Source organism: Camelus bactrianus, chromosome 8 (assembly GCF_048773025.1).
Source record: "Camelus bactrianus isolate YW-2024 breed Bactrian camel chromosome 8, ASM4877302v1, whole genome shotgun sequence".
In the NCBI taxonomy this organism is placed as follows: Eukaryota; Metazoa; Chordata; class Mammalia; order Artiodactyla; family Camelidae; genus Camelus; species Camelus bactrianus.
In genome coordinates, this window is record NC_133546.1 from 54,327,205 (window position 1) to 54,351,732 (window position 24,528).

Consider the following 24,528-nt stretch of genomic DNA (forward strand, 5'->3'; position numbering starts at 1 on the left):
CCGGTGTGAGGTGGTACCTCATTGTACTTTTGATTTGCATTTCTCTAATATTAGTGATGTTGCGCACATTTTCATGTGCCTGTTAGCCATCTGTATGTCTTTGGAGAAATGTCTGTTTAGGTCTTCTCCCCAATTTTTGATTTTTTTTATATTAAGTTGTATGCGCTATTTATATATTTTGGAAATTAAGCCCTTGTTGGTTGCATTGTTTGCAAATATTTTCTCCCAGTCCTTAGGTTGTCTGTTTTGTTTCCTTTGATGTGCAAAAGCTTTTAAGTTTATTAGGTGCCATTTATTTATTTCTGCTTTTGTTGCCATTACTCTAGGAGACAGATCCAAAAAAATACTGCTGTGGTTTATGTAAGTGTTCTGCCTGTTTTCCTCTAGGAGTTTTATGGTTTCCAGTCTTACATTTAGGTCTTTAATCCATTGTGTATTTTTGCATATGGTGTTAGAGAATGTTCTAATTTCATCCTGTTACATGTAGCTGTCCAGTTTTTCCAGTGCCACTTATTGAAGAGAGTATCTTTTCTCCATTGTATATTCTTGCCTCCTTTATTGTAGCTTGATAAGTGTGTGGGTTTATTTCTGGGTTTTCTGTCCAGTTCCATTGATCTATTGTGTGTTTGTGGCAGTACCATACTGTTTTGATTACTATAGCTTTGTAGTAGTCTGAAGTCGGGGAGTGTGATTCCTCTATCCCCATTCTTCTTTTGTAAGATTGTTTTGGCTATTTGGGGTCTTTTATGTTTCCATACAAATTAAAAAAATTTTTTTCTTACAGTTGTGAAAGATGCCATTGGTAATTTGATAGGGATTGCATTGAACCTGTGGATTGCCTTGGGTAGTATGGTCATTTCAACAATATTGATTCTTCCAACCCAAGAACATGGTATATCTTTCCATCTGTTTGTATGGTCTTCAATTTCTTTCATCAGCATCTTATAGTTTTCAGAGTACAAATCTTTTACCTCTTTAGGTGGGGTTTATTTCTAGGTATTTTATTATTTTTGATGCAATGGTAAATGGGATTGTTTCCTTAATTTCTCTGGTACTTCATTGTGAGTGTAGAGAAATGGCATAGACTTCTGTATGTTGATTTTTGTATCCTACAACTTTACTGAATTCACTGATGAGCTCTAGTAGTTTTCTGTCACCATTTTTAGGATTTTCTGTATGTAGTATCATGCTATCTGCAAACAGTGGCAATTTTGCTTCTTCCTTTCCACTCTGGATTCCTCTTCTTTTTCTTCTCTGACTGCTGTGGAGTCCTGGGTTCTCTTTATTCTTTTGTTTGCTGAGTATGGCCTTCAGGATGGAACAACCTGTGTGAATCTGTAGACCATTTTAATAGCCACTTTAATAGGACTCCCAGATTTTGTGAAAAATACACATCCCGAAGTTTATAAATGTGTTTTTATTTCATCTGCCATGTACACTGGGGCAAAGGCTTCATTAGTAATAAACAAAGAAAGCAAACCTTCCATTGTCCCCACCCTCTACCCAACTCATATAAGTTAGTTTTTGATAGAAAGAAATTCCATTTAGCTCTGGGTCAAGCGGCATTTTGGAGGAAGGAATGAATCGTTCCTTCTCAATCTATAGACACACTATACTTCAGATCACTTTGACCTCATCCTTGGTGCTTCACAATCTGACTAAAGTACATTCTCTAAAAAGTTCAAGATGGTTCTACATTCAGGTTACATTCTACATCCTACATTTATTGTTTTAATTTAGCATTAAGGTCTTTTCTGAAAATATACTCTGATTTTGGTAAGATATGTCACTCTACACTGAATTTTTCTGATGGTCAGAAGTGGGTTTCCTTTGATTGTTCAAAAACATACGGTCTGGAGATGGAACACATGAACATGAATACCTGAGCACATTGTTAAACTATCTCTACTGTTACCTGCAATGATAGGAATAATAGATAAGAGAGTTTAGCTACACATTTGCTGAAATGTAGCCAATGGAAATGATTTACTAAGGTGAAATGGTTCATGAATGGCAAACTTTCAAGGAAAGAAAGACACAGAGGACTGTGGACCTATTTTTGTGTAAGAAAAATATAATAAAATCCTTTAAAAATGTTCAGAATAAGAATTTTAAATTGTAACTATATTATATATGTATCAATTAAACCTAGTAATTAAAATGGAAGCTTCAAAGTACCATATTTAATAGAAACAACAGGCCAGTTTATTTTAAATAACATTCTTAAATCTGTCCATTATCATAGAAGATAATTTTTATTAATGAAATTAGATTTTTACATACAAAATCAGCTATATAATTTTATTTACAAAAAACAATAAAAACTGCTCTTATTTACTGTGGAAAAATAACCATTTTGATAAATGAAAAAATTTTATGCAAACAAAATAAGAATGGCTTTATTTGCTTCATCATCTCTTCTATTTTTATTTTCACAAATTAAGAAAGAATGCTTTTATTTGCTTCACTGTCTATGATCTAGTTTGGATACAAACATGGATTACTTTGGTATCTCTTGAAACATAAATGGTAAGGTCCTTAAAGACAATAAAAAATTAGGTTGGGTGTTCAATATTTTGGAAGCTGAATCAACAAATAAAACTAATAGGAGTTTGTGGTCACAGAGGATTTGTCATTTTTCTTCCTTTGCTCTTATGAAAATACATTAATAGAAAATTACCAATGGAAGATATTTTAAAATTTATGTTATATTCCTATCTACTTTAATAAAAATGCTTAGCAAATTGTATTAATTTCTTTCAAGCAATAAATACTTTATTTAGAATTAGAGGTAGACCAATCTTTGTATCCAAACATTTTAAAACAGAGTTTTAAATGCCATATAAGGAATTATACAAAATAGTACTTTTTAATATTTGAGATTTAACTTCCTATTATATTTTAAATAAATTCTTTTTTGATACATAATAAATTGTTGCTTGAAACACATTTGGTTGAAATGATTACTCTAAGGAACTATTTTAGTTATTTTTAACTACTAATAATCTTTATAAAACAAGAATACCTATTTTTTAATAAGGGTTCCCATTTTTTTAAAAAAAAAAGTTCCAGCAATTTAAATGTACTTGGAGATCCCCTTACAACAAAGTATTAAGTGCTATAAAAAAATGAAATTTAGAAATGCAAACTGGGTTAAAAGAAACCATTTGTATTAAATTTTTAATTTACAATGTTAAAATGTGACTTTTATCTATCAGTAGTAAATTATATATTTTTCTTTCACTCTTGTTAGCATCTTGTTACAGATTAGAGCACAGCAATGCTTGGGCCCCTCTGGTGTTCTGCACCTGTAAGTATCCCTTAAGCCTCCAACCACATAAAAGTTCACTCCTGGTGAGGAGATGGGAGGCCCTCTATCTGCCAGAAATAAAAGGGCTTAGTAATAAAAAACAAACAAACAAAAAAGCAAATTTCTGTACTTTAGGTTTGAAGCTTTCTCTAGAAATTTTAAAATAAAATACACTATTTTCATTTGACACCACAGGGTTTTTTTTTTTTTTTAAACATGACTACATTTTAAATTTCTCCCCAATACGTGTAAATATAATAATGTCACTTGAAATCCAATTAGATGACAAGTAAGTCCTCTCCTAGAGAAAATGATACCAGAAAATTTATTCTTCATTCAGCATCTAGAAAGAAAATAAACCTGAAATGTGTAATTTTTAGAATTACAATGTGAAAAAGAAATCTTCCATGGAGAACCCAATTTACAAAAATTCACATTTTTATAACATTTACAATGAATACAACACTACTGTTTTTAACTGAATTGTGACTATGGAAGGCCCTATCGGGGATTGTGAAATGAGTATTTTTTGGTAACCATTCACTTTTATCTTTGGGGAAAAAAATGTTTACTCTATGACAACACTAAGTAAATTAAAATCATTACTCTTCTGTCATTGATGATTTCCTGGATTTAAGGACAAGGTCTTTAATGGACGAAGAAAGTTCTTGAAGCTCTTTACGAGTAGTACTGGTGATATCTTCTTGTTCTTTGTCTAATTCATCACTCAAGGGATCTTCTCCCTGCCCAGTTTTTTTACTTTGACTCACTAAATGCTTTACAACCAAACCTTGATACTTTACCAAAAGAGTATGCTGATCCTGTGAAAAACAGAAAGAAGAAAAGTTAACAGATTTAATTTTCTGTGGAACAAAGTAGGATTTGTTCAACCAATACACACTGAAGGTTTTCAGCTTTACAAAGTACAGGACATAGACGTAGAAAGCTGAATCTAGTAAGGTCCTTGCTCTCAAGGAGTTTATTATTTGGAGGGGACAAAATATGAACACAGATCACTTTAATATAAGTTGACTGAGCTAGGTTCTATCACCAAAGATACAAAGTGATATGGAAGATCAAAGAAGCCAAATTACTTTTAGCTGAGGAGTTTCTCAGAAGAATTTGTGAAGCATAAGACTTTTTGAGCTGGTTTTTAAAGGACAGGTTAACCTGCATAAACTGAAATGGAAGACTGAACATTATTCCAAATTCAGAATATTCTTTACCACGGATCTTACAGGATCCTGAAAGATTCCTGAGCTATGGTGATAAAGTCAACCTCCTCATTCCCTGCTTGCATTCTTGGAAGCAGGAAGATGATGTTAGTATGTTTTGTGTCTTAGTGTTCACAATGATTCAAAATATTCAAAACCTGAAAGCTTTAGAAGTTTCAAGTGCACTGAGAATGTAATACCTCTGGAATTTTACTGCTCAGAAAAGCTATGATCTGTGGGACACATCTTCCAGGAGCATGGAGCATGCTGTGGGTCGAGAACTGAAACAACAGGACCGATGTGAGATGCAGAATAAGAGCAGGGTCTTCTGTGACTTTCAGCTGTTCAGCCAGGGCTTGTCGATGTTGGAACAGTATCTGCCTAAACAAAATCACACAAACACATTACCATATTTTAACAAGTTCTCATCAATTTCAGTTCTTCCCTTCTGTATTCATTTTTAGCTTCTCTAGTTTAATTATCCAGTTCCATTAACATTTTAAGAAATCTTTAAAAAATATGGAATACAGACACATATAACCCTACATGGCATGGAAAAACTAGTATGTTAGAAAATGACAGAAAAAACTATACACACACACACCCCCTATACATATGGCAGGGATACTCAAAGTAAGTATGCTTTTTATTTGGACTAGGGACCAAACAGAAGTACACTGGTTTAAATAAGCTCTTCTGTGAAGAAGGTCCTAAAGCTAACAGGAAGTTCCCATGCTTGATCAGCTGTGGGATTAGGGAACTCTGCTATCTTACTCATTTGGGTCAGAGAGGGACAATGAAGACTGACTATGCTTAAAGGTCTACAGCTACTTAGATACAACAGTTCTCTATGAAGATTCAGATAGTCAAATTCCAATTTCAGACAAGAAATATCACACATCTAAGAATTAATATTAATAATACAGATTAATTCAATGTTACCTTTCCCTTTTTTTGTCTCCCCTTTTTACCATAATATCACAAGCTTCTGCTGCAGAATCCAGACAAGAAAGGAAGTCTTCTATGCTCTGAAAAAGGTATTTAATAACATGATTTACTTTTATAAACAGTTTGCCTACAGGAAAGCAGTTCATTTAACTATGTTCTATAATTTTATAATTTTAAAAAGGTCATTTTTCCATTAAAATTTGAAATTATGATTTAGGACTAAAGAGGGTTAAATGCCACCAGCATGGTCTCCTCCTTCACCTCCAAAAGAGGTGTCTCAGTACAGGATACTAATTTTAGATTTAGTTTACAATTACTCTGATAAAAATCTACTCAAAGACCACAAATTTTAACCCAGTATCTAAACAGAATAAAACTTTACTTACCTTTTCGTTCAGAGAGCTATGGAGTTTTGTGAGAGCTACTTTAGTTTCTTCTGATAATTTACTTAGAATTTTTTTTCTTACCTATAAGGCAAAAAAATTCCTTTGAGGTTGTGCCTTTGACATGTAGTGAGTATAAGTTCAAATAAAACAAACAAAACAAAAAATGTTTATTTACTACTATAACAGAATGCAGAATGGAATTTATCTTTGTTCTTGAATTTTAGACCACAAATTAGGGCTAGAAATATACTAAAACACTCTAAAATCAGACAGCTAGTCAACAGCCAGTCAGCCAAAGAGGTCAGATACAGCTCTCCTCCCTGCATCTGCTCCAGCGGTATAAGAGGAAGATGAGAGAGAAACAGAGAACACGCACCATTCATCTTGTTAGAAAAACGATTTGGGGTGAGAGGCTGCTCCCTCTCTTTTTCATTGTGGTGGGAACAGTGTTTTTCCCTAAGACCAGCTGAGGGGACCCCCACTTATAAAAATCATGGATGCCTGTAAGTGAGGGGATTTGTGCCGTGGATGGATGGATGCCTGTTATATTGTCTGGTGTGGGGAATGTTTTCAGCATCCTCTCTTCACATAGATGTGTTTTGTGAAGTTTGGTGGCATTCTTGACCAGAGTCTTATGGCTCCTCCTAGTGCAAAATTTCTGGAAGCCTTACTGGAATGGCTTGGTCAGCAGGCCCTGAAAATTACAGTATGTCTTGGAAGACTGGACCAACCCACTGACTCCTGTCCTATGCTACACCAATCCTTCTGTGGCCCTTGAAGGGTAGAGGACAGGACCCCATGTATTTCTCATAGCAGAGGCTGACACACAGGCAGGTATATGAACTGTCCAAGCAGTTGGGAATCACTGCTCAAGCCGAAGAATGGACAGGGAACAGTACCTTCATGGGGTAGGAGGAAGAGATAAATGGACCTCTGTTTGGAGGCTTAGAAAGAGTCTTTGCTATGAGAGGGAGTAACATGATATTAAAAACATCCCCCTCAAACCTATGTGACAATGGCCACATCATGAGAGGCCACAAGCATTAGACTGATTTCCTTTGACCCAGATCAATGCCAGTGATATGCAGTTAGTCACATGAATGTACTTGTGCCTCTTTCATTTTCCCTAAATCTCCAACCTTAGTGGATCTAGGGTGAGGAAGAAGGAGAGGAGGAGTTCGAGGGACAGACCATACACTTCCTCCTCTGGGCAAGTGGGAGCCATAGTTCCATCTTACATTGCAAGAAGGCAAGAATGAGCTTTGAATTCGAGATTAGAATTTAAGAAAATGAACTGGAATTAGCCTAAATAAATGAGATGGTGTCACTAAATGAAAATGACTGCAGAGTTATAGAATCTGGTCAGAACATTGATAAGGGACTTATAACTCAGCAGGAAAAAGGGATGTAACACAATAATAATAATTAAGAGAAATTAAAACTGTTGATTCCAAAGTAATTAAGCATTATTACTTTTTTTTCCTCCTGTGTTCTGGGTGCTTCCTGGAATTCTAAACTGGTGTGCTAAGCCTAGACCTTTAAGGATTTGTTAAAACTTCAGCTGCTTTATTTCCTGCTTCTATGATGGACATCTCTTCTCTCTGAAGATCTGTGTAAAGTGAGTCAGTTCATTTGTCCTGTCTCTCCATCCTACCTCCTTAAATAGTCACCTTCACACTTTGGATTTAATTTCACCATGTGGCCTTGCAATCTGAGTCATCTGTTGAGCTAAAAAAAGATTCTGTAGACCACTGGATTTATTTATTTATTTATTTTTAGAGCTAATTCTAATGTTCTCCTGTTGCTTTCTACATGATAATAGGAAGCAGAAGGCCAAGCATGCATGCTGTGATTTTTTATTACAGGCATTTCCAGACACAGTGACTAGTGTTTCCTTACTTTTATTACTACTTTTAATAGACTGGTTATATCACCCATCCTGGTAGCAACTGTATATACACTATACTAAACTTGAACTAAAAATCTGACAGATTTTTCCCAAAAAACTCCTTCCTGAATTTTAGTTTCCTCTTAGGTGTGAGAAAATAAAACATGCTCAGATTTCAAATCAAAACACATCAACAGTGGCAAGAAAATCACTGACTTACTTCACTTGTAATGGTTGCAGGATCGTCTACTGCCATCATTAAATCCGAAGCTAAGAAGTTGAAAATGAGATTCGTGATATCCGTACACACTGTCTTCAGCAAGTGCCTGGTAAGAGCAGCCTGGGTATCATCTGGAAAATAAAGGTGCTTTACTAAAATAAATGTCCAAAAACAACTATGAGGACCAATGAGAAAACAATATTACGTATAATACCTGTAAAGAACTTCATCCCTTTTTCAAATAATCGAATATTATTGTAAAGGTTTGAAACCTCTTCTTGCAAGTCCTTTATTGTGCGCTTTCTGCCACTTCCAGAGGCAGAAGTTGAAGACATGAACACTGAACGTACCACCTCAAGGTAAGTTTTATTTAGAGGTCTGTGTGTGAGATAAATATATTTAGATTATTAAAATGTACTAGGTTTACACAGATAAGAAATTTTGCTTCTATGGAAATAAGGCTTTAAAAAATCTTTTTTTTTAAACTAGTAAGATTTATTTGGAGAATAGTTCACAATGATGTTTCCCTCAAATCCCAGAAATTAAAACTTAAATGAATTATTTTTCTCAGTTTTTAAGTACTTGGTTACTGCACTAAAGCCAACAAAAAAACAATAACAAAAGCTTCAGTTCAAATTCAATTCAAAGTGGCTTTTTAAAGTTACCTTGGAGAATAGTAGACTATAAATCTGACCTCTATCCTCAGGATTAAAAATTTACATTCTTAATTTCAAAAGTACTATAATAGACAATGTATTTAAAAAAATTTTTTTCTGCCCAACAACTCAGAATAGATTATTTTAAAAAGTAATGGCAAATGATTAATAGTAACTTTCATCTTTTTAGATATGAAAAATATAATTATGTAACGTGTTCATGCACAAGAATGTTCACTTAAATTTAAAAAAAAACTCACTACAAAAAGTTGTATTTCTAAATTCAGAAAGTTAGATGCACTAGGATCCTGGATTGCATTTAGAGAAGCTTACACACAGAGACTATTTTGAGAGAAAACCATGTTAGTTAGCAATGGTCAAGTTATACACAATTTTTTAAATTTCTGTATAGAAGGAAATTTAGCCTGGCTCATCTACAAGAAAGTAATTTCTAAATTTATCCTCTTTGAGGGTAGTTTGTTACTTCATTTTCTCCCTAAAAGTGCAGTTTAGTCTCTGTAAACTCTCTGTAAAGATGATCTTTCCTTCATTTCAGACGTTCCTTTTTGTGCAATGAAGAGACCAGCCCATGATCGGTGCTGGTGTTTTTCTCCCAACTAGGTCTGTAAGATGAGTAAGTGAGAATTGCCTCCACACTCCTGCCTTATATTTCTCATACTGCCTTGCCTAGAGCACTTAAATGTTTGTTGAATTCCTTCTGTAGGCAAACAAAATCTGGCATTTGGTGACTGGGTTAAATTCTAAGTTTTGAAAACACTTAAATTATGTTTTCTATGATCTTGATAAAAATTTTATTTAATAACTCACTAAATTTCTATCATAAAACAGAAAACACATTCTTACACTTACTTTATTAAGTACTCAGCAAGTTCAGGCATAAACTCATCAGGGGCATCTTGTAAATGTTTTCTTAAAAAATCTTCAATCTCATCCTGGAACATAAAAGTGATCTCTGGCTTCCTCTTTACTATAATAAAAATGAGCCATAGGGAAAAATAATAAAAACAAACAAGTAAGCAACCTACAAGCAAATAAGGTTCCATTCACATATTTAATAAGATGGTAATTCATTCATTGCTTACCATAAAGTCTGTTATTAATTTTTACCACCAAAATTGACAGTATCAAGTAGCAGTAACTAATGAAAACACTGTTAAAATAGGATATACAGTGGCATTCTTTTAAGTAATGATTTTTTAACTTCTCTACAAGTCAATCAAAAAATAAGATGATTTTCCCCCCCAATCTAACTTGGATGATGCAAATAGTTGGAAATAAAAACAAGTGGATAGAAAAACAACTTTTAGGATAGGAGAATTTCTTTTTGTTGAACAATGGATTCTGAGCAGAATTTCCTTCTTTATAAAAATAAATATTTACTAAAAATCAAATCATCTTTACAACTTATGTAAGTTTTTCAAGAAAAATCTTAATAATCAAGTGAGCCTAAACTCCAGTAGAATTAAGCTAAAAATTGTCTTTTGGAAAGGCATGGATGAAAAAAACAACTTAGAATTTTACACCCATAATTTATTTTTGCTCTCAAAAATGATTGTATACCAAGAAAAATTTGTATGCAGCCACTGTAATGGAAGTAGTTGTTAACGGTGGAAATGTCATGCCTACTCACTTACTTGAAAAAGTATGAGTTGCAAAGAAAGCTAACAATATGTCCATTATTAATTGTAAAAATATAAAAAAGTGATTATTTCCAGTTAAATTAGGTTGCTGACTCTAAAAGTGAAACCTTAGAAATAAAAATAGAATAGCTCAAAAACCAATTTTCACGAAGCATCAAGATCTAAGTAGCTGAGATCACAGCTTTAGAACAGATGGAAAAGTGCTATCCTTTCTTTTGGAGATCTGCTATCCATTCCTGACCTTTCACTCCAGATAGTATCTGATTTCTCTGTTTGCGTCCTGAATGCATTTTACTAGTTATTAAACTGTGTTTCCTTCTAGTAATCTTTCACACTGAGTTGGTCATATATTTCCAGCTGAGAACCTAACTGCATCCTCCATTTCTGAGATTACAACACAACCCTTTGTCAAAAGCACTGAAATTACCTTTTTTTTTTTTTAAGGTGGGATGGTTTTACTCTTTTATAGCCCCTCTCTCATACTATACACAAAAGGAGTATCACATGCCTATTTAACAATTATTTAAGGCTACAGGTTTTAGAGAAGTATTTTCTTAAATACCCCTTCACTCTCACTCCTTGTATTACATCTGGGGAATAGGAAAATCCATTTAGCAATGAAAAATAAAAACTCACATAGAACAGTCAATGCTAGTTAAAATAAGGATAGAGAGCCCATAGTTTCTAGGAAGCTACTTTCCCTTTAATTAATACTGTTTAATGTACACTGAGAACAGTAGCTATTTTTACCTGTCTTAGACTACTTTAGACAGATCTTAAGCAACTGTGCCGTTACAAGTAGTAGCACATTAACACCTGAAGCCTTGTCACTTGATATTTACATGTCCCAGCTCAAACCCACACATAATAAATTCTGTGGAAGAGGTAAAAGAAAATCTCAAATTATCATTTCAAATTGTCTTCTCTTTTTGTTGGGGAAAAAGAGATATCATAGTTTCATTAATTATTTTTAAACAGAAACATAAAAAAATCATAATTTTATTTAGAAAAACAAAGTAAGATGCCTCTTCCTACCTTAACCATAACAAACACTAACAAGTCGAGGAAAAGAAAGATTCATATACTTAATTCTCCTGCTTAGATAGAAGCAACCAACCAATCAGGTGTTACCATAAAAATTAAATGTGCATAAAAAATTAATTTTTCCTACTTAAATTTGCGGAGATTCATTTTTCATAATATATTTTAACTTGTTTTGCATGGAAGTTGGGAGACCATAAAAATGACTATGCAAGCTGAAACGGCAAAGTGTTCTTAATAAACAATGAGAAAATTTACGATTGTTCTGTAACCTTTTAAAAATGTTTGTTCTGAAAACATTCAGTGCTCTTATTGCTGGTTATAAATGTATAGAGAAATAAAACGTAAGAGTAATAGTTCTAATTTAGTACACTGTAATTTTGTGCATCAGAAACACTGAGAATGAAAATGTTTTCTTTCTTGGTAAAAAACCTACCAAGAGTAGTTTGAACAGTGCTTGCCTTCTCATCCTGTAACTTAAAATACAGAGCAAGCATCTTTTCTATGCCTGGACAAGCTGTCATACTCCTTTTTTAACTCTGGATCAGCTTCCAACATTTTATCCTTTGCCCTTTCAGCATTGTGAAATATCTCTGAGAATTCCTTTAATGTGAAGCTTTTTGCCAACTTCACATCCTCTAAGACATTTTTATCCTTTTTATCATGACCATTTTCCTCATTTACGTCAATAAATGTGCCTTTACCAAGTCCCTCTGACTGCAGCGCTAAAGTCTCCTGAGCAGAGGCAACGTCAACATTCCCACAATCGGTCAGGTGTTTCTTCTATAACTCCACTTATTCTTGATTCATGTTTTATTTCCAGTGTTACCACTTTTCCTTTCTTTGTTACACATTTGTCTTTGTTGGTTAACTCCCTCTTTTGATTATTCATTTTTGTAAAATGCCACACGATTTATCACTGGGGGACAAGGACGCAACACAACTACATGCTGTGTTTTCTGTGGATAAAGCGAGTAAGAGATGCACAGTGACCAATCTCCAATAAACTTTGAAATAAGTGATGGGACTGTCACAGATCATCATGCATATCTGTAATTTATGTATTGATTTGTGGACTAAGGAGCCAGTAGCAAAATTTGCGCTTTATGCAATTGCTCAGAGTTAATATACACTGGTAACTGCAATAGGAATAGTGTTGTTGGGGGACTGATGTTATCTAACTGTGAAATCTGCACTCACTTAAACTATGCAAAGCAAGGACCTTCTGTATAAGCACAGACACCTAACCGTATGCATCTTAAGAAAATACGCTAAAAAAAAAAATCATGCGCATTCAGAGGAAGAGTGAAATAAAGCTACAAACCAGTGTGAGATGACTCATCATCACTATCGTCCTCTTTTTTTCCTTTCTTCTTGGTTTTTTTAATTTTGTACTCTCTGGCATTGCCGCCACCACCGCCTCTCACGCTTCCACTGCCCTCTGGTGGAAAGTGAAATTCGTTAGTATTACCTAACTAAATTACCATTTTTAGAAAAAAATGACACTATATTGACATATTTAATCACTTTCCTTTTATTTTTCTACTGTAAAGTTAAACTTTTACTCACTTTTAAGGCTGTAGTTCCCTTATTAAAACAAGTTTTATGAATTCAATCAATAAAAATAAATAATAAGATATGAAATCTCTTGAATTTGAGCAACTCACTTAGATAGCCTACCTGCTCTGAATGCAGTCTCTTCCTCTTTCTCTAATGACACCATTTTCTGTAGCTTTAACTGACATTTTCTTGGCCAAACCCATTCCTTTACCTCCTCTTCTACCTTCCCCAAAAGTGCCTTAGTTTGTTCATCTGTTACCACAGCCTCACTACTATCCCCTATTATAGTACCTCACAAATTTACTAATACTTGGTTTTGTCTTCTTGATTGAAAAATTATTTATTACCGAGGTTTACAGGAGTCATGCTCTCCTGCCACCAAAAAAGACAATGAACTTCTTGAAAGCAGGGAGCATGTCTCACTAATGTTTGTTTTCTTGGGGTTAAGGCAATGCTTATTTAACACATAACAGGGGCTCAGTAAATGTTGACCAAAAATATTAAACTGGTTAAGCAGAAAAATATAGTTAAGTTAAAAATATAGTTGCACTGGCTAAATGAAGACTAAAAAAATATAAACTATGAAATAAACTAAAACACTAAAAAAATTAAAAATGTTATTGAAGTTTTTCTGTGCTATTAGATATTTCATTTAAAACATCTTTTAAATAAAATAGAATACTTATCTAATGTGACTAGCACTGAAAAATATTGAAAATATACTTCTTCATAAAAATTTTTTCAATAAAATAATTTATATAAAGATCTTTTTCTAAACTCTTAAGTAGAATTCCCTTAGAGTTCATCATATCCTATTATTATAAGTTCTTTTATTTTCCCTTGCTCTTATTATAGAAAAATACAACTTTCAAAAGCAAAAGTCTAAAGTGAATGTGTTTCTTACATTTGGTAATAAGTTTCTTACGGAGAAGATGTTCATGTCTGACATTATTCCATGAACTGTAATTAAGCTATTACAATACTGTAGCACTATCACTAAGAACAAAACACTGGATGACTGAATTTTTAGAAGAGTATAAAACAGACTTGTTATATTGACAATAAGTACAAAACCAATTGATGAAGGTGGATTTGTAACTATACATGCAAATAAAATAAAATATTCATGGTTATGAATACTACTATGATTTATGATTTATTGCAGTAATTTACTATGCAGTTTTTCTAGAATAGAGAAACATTTCAAAATATTACAGAAAGATTCTATAGAAAAGGGTTTTTGAAGAGGAAACAATCTCAAAGAAATAGGAGTGAATTCTCACAGCAAATAAATATTAAGTTTTTATAACACATATTCAATATAGCTATATTTATTAACGAGATATAGTAAATATCTAATTTCTTTAACCCTGATATAGCACTAATAAAATTTTTCCTATCATAGAAAGTACGGGACATATATGTTAATTTGCAAAGCAAGTTACTAGTATATCAGTGCTACCTAGGGTAATTTCTAGTAACTCTAAACTAAAAAAAGAAATTAAAAAAAAAATCTCCTTGGGAAATTCATTCACTCAGTAAGTATTTATGGAGAACTTAAAAAATACCAAGGAATGCTTTAAGTACCAGGGAAACAATAAATGAGATGGAGAAGGTTCCCAAAGGATAAAACACATCACAGTGATAAAAGTGATGTAAAAAAAACTGGGAAGATATTACGATGGAGAGTGACAGTGTGTGTCTACTATTCTATAGGGGGCTAGGGAGGCCTCCCTGAGGATCTGACATTTAAAGGTGAGCTCTTAATGAAGAGCTCAGTTCTTCTAAGAAGAAAACAGTTACTTGAAGTTCAGCAGAGAACTTTCCAGGTAGATGGAACAGCTTGTACAAAGGCCTTGAGATGAACACAAACTTGCAAAATTCCAGACTTAAAAAAAAAAACAAAAAAACCCCGCAAAACCAAACCAAACCAATAAAACTACTGGGAACATAAAGGCTGAAGAAAACAACAGAAAGTCATAAAATTAGCTTAGTTCTCACAAAATAAAACACTGAATAAGTAATCACCAATATTTCCATCTTCATAATCAAAAGTTAAGTCAGTAGTGAAAGATCTGGTTAATATTAGCAGTTAAAGGCAAATCAACCAAACAAAAGTCCTTTCAAAGGTCTGATAAATGCAAAGTTCACCACAACAAATAAAAAACTTTTCTTGAATCTTCTTTGTTAATAATAATAATAATAATAATAATAATAATAATAATAATAATAATAATAATAATAATAATAATTTTCTTTGTTACCTGTTGCTTTCCTCCTTCGCTCATCTTTCTTATCCTTTTTATTTGTATTAATGCTTTCTAAAATGGAGACTTGTTTCAGATCTTCTTCAGTGATTAAATGAACAGGATTAGTTTTCATTTCCTGAAATAAAGCATGCATTTTTTTTTGTAGGCAAAAATATATAACATTAAGAAAAACATAAAATAAAAGTTTATATACTCATATCCTAATTCTTGTTTGGTTTCATTGCTAAGAAACTATAGAGCTTTGTCTCAGCTGCCATGCTGAGACTTTCTCCCCGTAATCAGTCTCTTCCCTTGCTGTTCTTGGCTTTTTGTATCTATTACCAGCCAATGAGAAATCCATTTCAGTCACTGAACAACTGATCACACAGCATCAGATGCAATCCTCTTCAACCATTATTGACTGGTTTTATCACGGCTTAATGGGTGACACTTGCTCCCTTTCTTTTCAAGACTCCCAAGTCCAATGCCACTTGGAAATCTGAGATTACTAAAAAAATAATGAAATCTTTATCCACATCCCACAATAATGATCATATGAGTGGCATACTTAGTCATGTAAACTTTTTTCCTCTTGATCTCTGCTTTTATAATATTATGTTAGAAACAATAAACTATTTTCAAGTTCAGAAACTGGTTCTTTATCATGGGAAAGAGTTCTAAATCTGTAGTGACAAATGTACATTTTCATGTGTTAAAAACAGTATTTCTTTTTTGGTTTTCCAAGGAAAAATATTTACAATGTTGAAAGTTCAAACAAAAGAATCACCTTTTTTTCTGAATTCATTTCTGTGCTTGGAGAAAGGAGCACAAGGAAAGAAAAAGACTGATGATTGTGTTTTCAGTTTAGCAAAAGATCACAAATAAAAATAATGATGTAGTCATTTAGTAACTGGTAGCTAACATACCAGATATTTTATTTACATTGCCCCTTTATTTACATTTATCCCTGGGGGAGCAGGCATCATGATCCTTTCTTTGTAGATGAAAAACTGGAGGTCTATTGTCCAAAGTCAAACAGAGAGTAAAGAAGTTGAAATTAGAACTCAGGTTTACTGGTATCAATCCTGTATACTTTTTACTCCTCTCTGCTGCTTTACAGGCCAAATGTAAAAAGATACCTCTTTTTTAGACTATTATTGAAGCTTAAAAGGAATAGGATAAATATAAATTATTTATATATTTAATAACCCCTCATGAATTTACTAAAAGTCTAACCGAGATAAATTAGCTTGTGCTACCTATTTGTGAGCAGGCTTTATAAGTAGACGGTACTACTAAATAGAAACATGAATTAAACAGTCATTAAAGCAGACCTGGCATGACTTCTCAGCACTTCAATAGCAGGTTCTAAGGAACTGATCAATTTTGATAATAATTTTTTTCCTCAGTTACTTATCCTGTTGGTATACCCCAAATAGATAAAATTAACGAGGCTCTGCTAGATTTAATAAATATGCTGTGTACCAATTAATAACTGTACTGTGTATTTATGTATATAATCCATAGATACTATTTTTATGGATTTTAATGTTGGACCAATACCCTCAGGTGACTTAATTGTGAAATGTGTAATTTCATTTATGTGATTTCAAGTTATAAAATCAGCTCTCTTAAGTTCTAACTTTTATGTCCTGATGGGAATGAAGAAGGAGAAAAACAAATCCAGGAGAGGAAATAAAAAAGGAATGATGCATTGAAGGAAAATGACTTATGAAACACTGTTCATTTTTGGGTATTCTGCTAACCCCATTTTTCAAAAGTCGTAAGATGATTCTTATGTGATAACACGGCTGAAATTAGTAGGTGAAAGAAAATCTGGCATACCTTTTCAGCTTTTTGATGCATCAGTTCACTGAACAGTTCCATACAGTCATTTAAATATTTTTCACTGACTACAATAGTATCGCTAAAGACCACAGCTGAAGCCTGTTTGCTGAGTGCCCTCATCACGTGTTGAAGCAATATTGCAGCATCTTCAACTGATAAAGAACTGGGCAGCAGAGGCTAGAATTACAAGAAAAATGAAAACAAAGTATAAATGCAATATAATACAGATAAATCATTTGTTATATATATATATATGCTCTCCCTAAGTGATCTCATTAAGTCCAATGGCTTTCATAACCATCTATATGCTGACAAACTCCCAAATTATATTTCTGCATTTATCATCACTCTGAACTCTGAAATCACATATCCTACTGTTTCCCTAACCTCCCCACTCATACTCCTCATAGGCATCTCAAATTTTAACACATCCTGTTGAAAACAATGTGGATTTGTGCCTCCTGCCCCGACTCCCAGCTCCCATATTCTCTTCCTCATCATTCTTCCATCTCAGTTAATGGAACCACTCTCCATTCAGCTGATCTGGTCCAAAACCTACAAGTCACACTTAGTTCCTCTCACAAACTCACAAGCAATCCAACTTCAAGTCCTGATAACTCTGCCTCCAAAATACATTTCTTCTTAGCTCTTTCTGCTATCCGAAATTATTATTTTCATTAACAACTGCTCCCCACCCTCATGAAAGCACCCCTCCTGAAAGCTGGAAATTTGTCTGGACAAAGCATTCCCAACAGGTAAAATGGTACCTGGCACACAGAAAGTACTTAATAAAATTTGAATGAATAAATAAAGACACCTGGAATCTCTGGGAAACATGTCTCCAAAGCAAAGTACTTTCTGCTTTATAAAGAGAATCTGGACCCTGAGTAGTAAATAATGGATTGGCCTCCCACTTCTTTCTTATCACCTACATTCACCTTTTTGGCATAACAAAGACAGGTGAATACTGAACACTGAAGTAAAACACTTATCAGTGCTAAAGCAGCTTGTGTTAATTCATTAGCAGAGATTAATGGATAGGAAACAAACAAATGCTACATGATGCCTGATGCCAGTAAAGCTGTAAATGCTTGGATAAGACTGTGAGAAGTCTCATCAATTCCTGTATGGCAGGACTGATATGAGTGTTTTACTGTCTGCTTATTTATTTTGAGATTCACAGAATTCTGGATGTTGACTATCCATATGTAAAAGGTCCCTCTACTTCAAAAGCTAGAAAGTCTTTAAGCATAAAATAATTAAGATTATTTCTGTCATAACAATGACTGCTAGAATTTAGCTCTAAAGCCATGACTACCTTTATGTATCCTAATTTTAAAATGGCTGCACGCCAGTGAAACATCAGTTGTCATCGGTTTAAAGGAAAATTAAGAAAAAGATTTTTAAACATACTGCAATATCAACCCATGTTCCAGAGCTGATGGCTTCCTCTACTGATGCTTCCACCTGATCCACAAGTCCTTGACCAACACAAGCTGCTTTCAAAAACAGGAGCTGGGTAGTCTTGTATCTTTTCTTTATGTAGCTCACAGCATCTGGGATTCCAAGTCTGGACAAAGCATCAAATTCTAGAAATATCACAAGGTTGGAATGGAATTGTCAATCATTCACACCTTTTAGAAATCATAGGAAAAGTTAAGTTCTACAAAATCTATTCTTCGTGAATGCATTGTATTCTAACATCTTTTTTTAAGAATAAAATATAGAAGTGTACCACAGCCTATTTCCTGGTTATTCTACCTTCTCAAATTTTTATTACTAAACATATATTTAGAACAATTGGTTGAAGTATTTCACTATGTCACTATGTCACTTTCTCTCCAATTGAGGAGTCAAAGGGAAACATGAGAACTAAAGAGCAATAAAACTAGAAATGGGGGTAAAAGAATAATGATTTAAGTAGAAAAACAAAAACTGAAATTTATTTTTCCTATTACAGTTAAAGAATGGAATTTCAACAGTTTCATTAGACTACTGAGGACAAAGCAATTCTCGAGCCTAATTTAAACTAGTAAAAGACTTAGCATATAAAACAAAATTAAAAAGTTAAATTTGCAGCCATTAAAGCTATTGGAGATATCTACCATCTTCTCTCTGTCCCCAGATAATCATATTGAAGAAAATTAATTACAACAAAATTCTAATCCAAGTCCTTTGATGAAAAAACCGAAAAAGTACATTACAGAAAGTCAAGAAAACATAAGCCAAGCCCCATATTCATTCTAGCACACATTTAAACTGAACACTGATAACTTACACGTTTACTTATTTATAGCTAACTGATCTTACATAGTTTGACTTGGGCTATGAAATTGATCAAACTAAGTGGGTTACATATAAATATATATATTTGCTTATTGTTTTAATGATTAAATTCAATCAATCTACTTTATGTAAATGACAGAACCTCAGAAACAGAATTTAGAATAACTTCAATGTTTCTGAAGTACCAGATAACTAATAAAAATGAACATTGTAAAACAGTCAATGAAATATTTCTAAGATTATGCAACTAAAAACCAGCTAACTTCATAAGTTATGAGATATAATAAATATAATTATTTTTTATGAATTAAAAAGTACTTGAAGTATTTTATATATAGTATCACATTACTAGAAGGCTGGTGACAATCGATACCAGCTTTTGGCTTTTCTACATTACAACTGTTCAATAATTACAGAATTAAACTCAGTTACATGATCCACAAAAACCTGCAGGTCCCTACTTTTATACTCAAAAAGAACCATTATAGTCTGCTGGACAATAGTAAAGTACATGTGTATTCCCAGGGCTAATAAAATCTTTCTAAGACTGTGTTTCATACTAGAAATGAGTTTTAGTTAAACAAATAAAGAAAGTTACCGAGATAGCCATTCTGCCTGAAAAAAGAATCCACCCAAGTACTTTGTGTCCTGGAGTAAATATCAGGGACAAACACCGCCTTATCCTGTCTCCCACCAACCACAGTGCCTCGTAAGCGTCCACTATTAACAAGTTCCTCAAGAACAGCTTAAAAGAAAACCAAACAAATAGAAATAGAAATAAATCAGAGCAAGTAAAAAATCTCCAAAAGTAAAACACTTCACTATTTCACAATTTACTCATTCTTACCCTTTAAAAAAGCAATTTAAAGTTTAAATTCCATACTAAACACAATATTTTAGACAAAACTTACCTGCCATTTATGAGAATATTCAGGTCATAAATTCAGGAAATTTTGGCAACTAGCTAAATGTGCTGAACTTGTAATTCAAACTAGTTAATATTAATGTTGAGTTTTTCAGTCTGAGTAATTTTGGGGAAAAAACACAATATGCCATTATTATCTCATGATTAAAAGTAGATGAATAAATACTTTGAGAATAGGTAATATACAATCACTAGTGTTATCAAGTTCAATTTTCTCATAAAGAAAAATCAAGATACCCGGATCCTATGAGAATACACTGTGTGAAATAAAGCCATGAAAATTTGTCTAAATTATTACATTCCACTGATTAAACTGAAGCAACATATTTTAACCCTATCCATAACAGAAGTATAATGCCATGATTAAGAGGATGGATCTGGACCCAGACAGCTTAAGTTCAAAACTCCACTCTGCCACCTACTAGCTGACAAACACTGGGGCAAGTCATTTTACTGATGCCTTTATCTTCTCATCCTTAAAATGGGGATAATAATAATATTTATCTCACTGGGCTATTGTATTCAATTTAGTAAAGTGCTTAAAAGAGTATTTGGCATATAAAAAGCACTCAATAAATATTAACTAAATAACATCACTACTACCATCAAAATCAAAAGACTGAGGTCAGTATGAAAACTGGATAGTGCTGCTATTAATACCAAATTTATGCTTTTTATTTAAACTGTAACATTTGACTATACACTTTGTTTTAAATATCAAAATTCCCTAATAAAAGACAAAGCAGATAGGAAGGAGTTATTTCTAAGTGAATCAACAAGAACATTCAAAAGATGTCTGGTATAAAAATGGTTTAGGAAAATTTGCCTTTAACAGAAATAAAAATGAATTTACACATGAATTTCAGAATTTCAATGCTGAGTAAATAGAGTATATCAGAAAAGTTTAGATTTCTCAATAGACTGCAATATATAATTTTAAACTTTGTGTGATTGTACAACACAAATCCAAGCTAAATTCAGACCAAAGTTATCAAGTTATCAGTTATTATTTCAAGAACTTTACATTATAATGAAATTCCACCAACCCCCGTTTATGTAGATTTCAAAATATGTCACAATTTAATTTTAAATTTGTCTTAAACAAAAATTTTAAATTTAATTCCATATTCTGAAAAATACAGCAAATAAAATTAATTTTTCATTCTGTACTTGAATTTCTTTTCCATTCTTCATTTTAATTCTTATATTTGCACAAATACCTGAGTTGAAAGATTAAGGCATTGCTTTTAAAAATTATTCCAGAAAAGCTTAAAAAAACCCCAAAAAAACCGTCAAAGCCTCGTAAGAGCTTCACAAACACACAAAATGGGCAACGGACCAAAATTATTTTGGAGATAATACTATACTGTTCAAATGCTAAGAATTTATTTTTAATGCTATAAACTTTTTGCAAAATTTTTTTTAGCCAAACACTATTTACTTTCATAAGAAAATGTAGTAAAAATCTGCAAGAAATAAAGTGAAAATTATTCTCAATCCTAAAATTTTAAATCTCTGTCTCTCTACATAGGTATACACATAAGATTATGTGCACATACAATTTTTTTTTTATTCCACTCCTCTTGAGGTACCCACCACTGAATATTTGGTGGGTTTAACAGATAGACATATATATGAAAATTGGAATAGAGAAACTTCACAACTTGAAATATTTTAGTTATGTAAGTTTTAAAATTAAAAGAGATAAAGACATTAAAATTAGTAAGTTTTCTGTTAAGTCTATTCAACAGCTAATTAAATGATACATAACTTAAAGCAAACTCACAGTAAAGAAGCTGCTCCTGAAATCCATATTTTGAAATCAAAGAATTCACTGCTGTAGGCCTTTATGGAAAGGAAACAAACCAAAACAAAACAAAAATCTTTTTACTCATTATAGAGTTATACATTTATGAATGTAAAAAAAAACTAGAATGGTTTATGAAAAATACAAATTAATTCAGAAGAAAACAACGAAGGCAAAAATTACACCAAATTTTATGTCCTTATTCAGAATTATGCTACTGTGACACCAGGGGAATTGATCTGTCTTCCCAATCTGGGATCAATTTACTTTCCCAACAAATTTTCACCTAAAATTTAGTGATTCTTAATTGTCTGCCTTGCTCTTTATTGTACGTTTATTTTTCTTCATTCCATTCTTTCTGTCTGGAAGGCTCTTTCCCCATCTGGGAAGTCAGTGAATGTTATACAATTCTATTTTTGAAGAAAAATAAGGTCATATATACTGAAAGGAATCTGTAATGACGTACTCCAGTTGTACGCCTGGGGGAGATTCACTTTAAATGCTCTTTGGCTCATTAGTATTTTCTGTAATGATTACACATTTCTTTTTTAAAAAAAAAAAACAGTTTTAGTGAGATATACATAATTTACATATCATAAATCTACCCAATTCTGAGTATACATTTTAATGATCTTTATTTATACAGTTGATCAACCAACACTACAATCTGGTTTTAGAACGTTTCCATTACCCAAAAAGTTCCTTCTAGATGTTTGCAGTTAAATTCTGTTGCCAACCCTGGACCTAGAGAACCATAATCTGCTTTCTGCCTCTACAAACGTGCCTTTCTAGAAATTTCTTATAGATGGAATCAGTATGTGGTCTCTTGTGCTCTTGTGGCCAGCTTCTTTCACTTAGCATGTTCTTGAGGTTCACACATGATGAAGCATGGATCAAATATTCCTTTTTATTGCTGAATAGCATTCTAGTTTATGGATACACCACATTTTGTTGTTTGTATCCATTCATCGTTGATGGACACCTGGATTATTTCCAGTTTGGGGCTATTATGAAAAATGCTGCTATGAAGATTTGTTTTCATGTATTTGTGTGGAAATATATTTTCATTTCTTTTGGATAGATCCTTGTGAATGTTTTTCTTTTATAATAATTACAATTTCTTTTAAGTAAAAGGAACTATAAAAAAAGATCTAGACTTTTTTCTGGCTTCAATTTTTTCTTCCCTATTCATTTTAAGCCAACAATTATGCCAGATCTATGGTTTAGGGTATGATTTTATTCTTATGCATATAATTACAGATTTTTAAGTTTTTCCAATTACTTGATCCTCTCTTGCTATTTAAGATGTTATAAATTTTCTCTATGACAAACCTGGAAGGGCAGAAACAGCTGTCAATTCATATTTAGAATTGATATTAAAACTGCTGTGTTTGGGGATATTTGACTAAATTATTATTTTTACCAAATTCTTGTATAGATCAATTTGGTTTTTATTAAATTATTTTACCCCAAATTTTCAGCTAAATTATCTAGAGCTCCCAAACCAATTAGGTGAAGTTAGGTGCTCTGTGAAGTTTGCTCTCCTCTGTTTATAACAACCTTCTTATGTTTTGTTTTTTGTTTTCTGTTTCCTTCTACGTAAACACACTCCTACGAAAATACAGAGCTCCTTGAAGAATCTTAAAATTTCTGTGCGTAACTTATTGCGGGTGTTCAATAAAAGTTTAATTGAATTGCACAAAATGTCTAGCTTTTTTTGTGCAATAAAACTTAGCTGCTGATTTTTTATTTCAATCTGCAATACAATGTAGTTTAGTATACCTATGTATCTCACTCTTCTCACTAATTACTCCTGCTCTTCTTCTGGCTACCTATAATAACAATAAATAGAAACTCTTTTTAATCAGAGATGCAGGTTTCTCTGAAAGCAGACCAGAAAAGTGAGTTAGTTTCCTATACTTAAGAGGCAAATGTGAAGATACATTACATTAGGTGGAATTATCTGGAAGCTACACAGTCTAACAACCTCTTTTGAGGCTCAGAATTTATTTTGCTCTCATGGTTTGATAACATCTCCACATAGAAAAACACAGGGCTACTGAGTCAGTAAAATATTATTTGCCGAATCTGATGATAACTACACCCACCACAATAATTAGTCAAAGAAAAAGAATAAATATTTGTTAATAGGAAGAATATATTTTTAGTTTTTAACTAAGCAATCAACGTACAGGATCCAAAAAAGTTACAAAACTGAGTCCCCTTCATTCCTATCACTCAGCTACTCAGTTCCTCTTCTGGAAGCAACTACTGTTACCAGTTTCTTCTGTCAGGACGGTGATCTGGTGTGTCTGTGTATCCTTTAGCTTGTCTGAGGGGAGGGCTTGAGAGCAGGAACAACTAAACAGCAATAAGCAATCTAGTGTCCGGAACTTGATTTCTAAATACAATACTCTACTAAAAGGAACCAGGCTCCTTGGAGAAATGGCTGATTACAAGATTGAGACAGGGAAAGTATAAATTGATCCTGGAACTTCTTGTTGTGCTAGAAAGAAGTGTTGGAAGAAT

At 32.9% G+C, this 24,528-nt stretch overlaps 1 protein-coding gene across 2 annotated transcripts in view; it reads right to left on the bottom strand.

Moving 5' to 3' along the window:
* Nucleotides 1-2,236: 2,236 nt before the first annotated feature.
* Nucleotides 2,237-24,528, bottom strand: part of UFL1 (UFM1 specific ligase 1) — a 33,655-nt gene continuing 11,363 nt past the window's right edge. For both annotated transcript variants that reach the window (XM_010948419.3, XM_074368605.1), the window contains exons 7-19: nt 21,979-22,037; nt 19,866-20,012; nt 18,395-18,570; nt 16,979-17,158; nt 15,149-15,269; nt 12,649-12,765; nt 9,493-9,610; nt 8,181-8,344; nt 7,967-8,097; nt 5,859-5,939; nt 5,467-5,552; nt 4,725-4,905; nt 2,237-4,131 (exon numbers count right to left, since the gene is read on the bottom strand). In XM_010948419.3, coding sequence (XP_010946721.1) covers nt 3,913-4,131; nt 4,725-4,905; nt 5,467-5,552; nt 5,859-5,939; nt 7,967-8,097; nt 8,181-8,344; nt 9,493-9,610; nt 12,649-12,765; nt 15,149-15,269; nt 16,979-17,158; nt 18,395-18,570; nt 19,866-20,012; nt 21,979-22,037 — 1,780 coding nt within the window. In that variant the 3' untranslated portion in view covers nt 2,237-3,912. The remainder of the gene's footprint in view (nt 4,132-4,724; nt 4,906-5,466; nt 5,553-5,858; nt 5,940-7,966; nt 8,098-8,180; nt 8,345-9,492; nt 9,611-12,648; nt 12,766-15,148; nt 15,270-16,978; nt 17,159-18,394; nt 18,571-19,865; nt 20,013-21,978; nt 22,038-24,528) is intronic.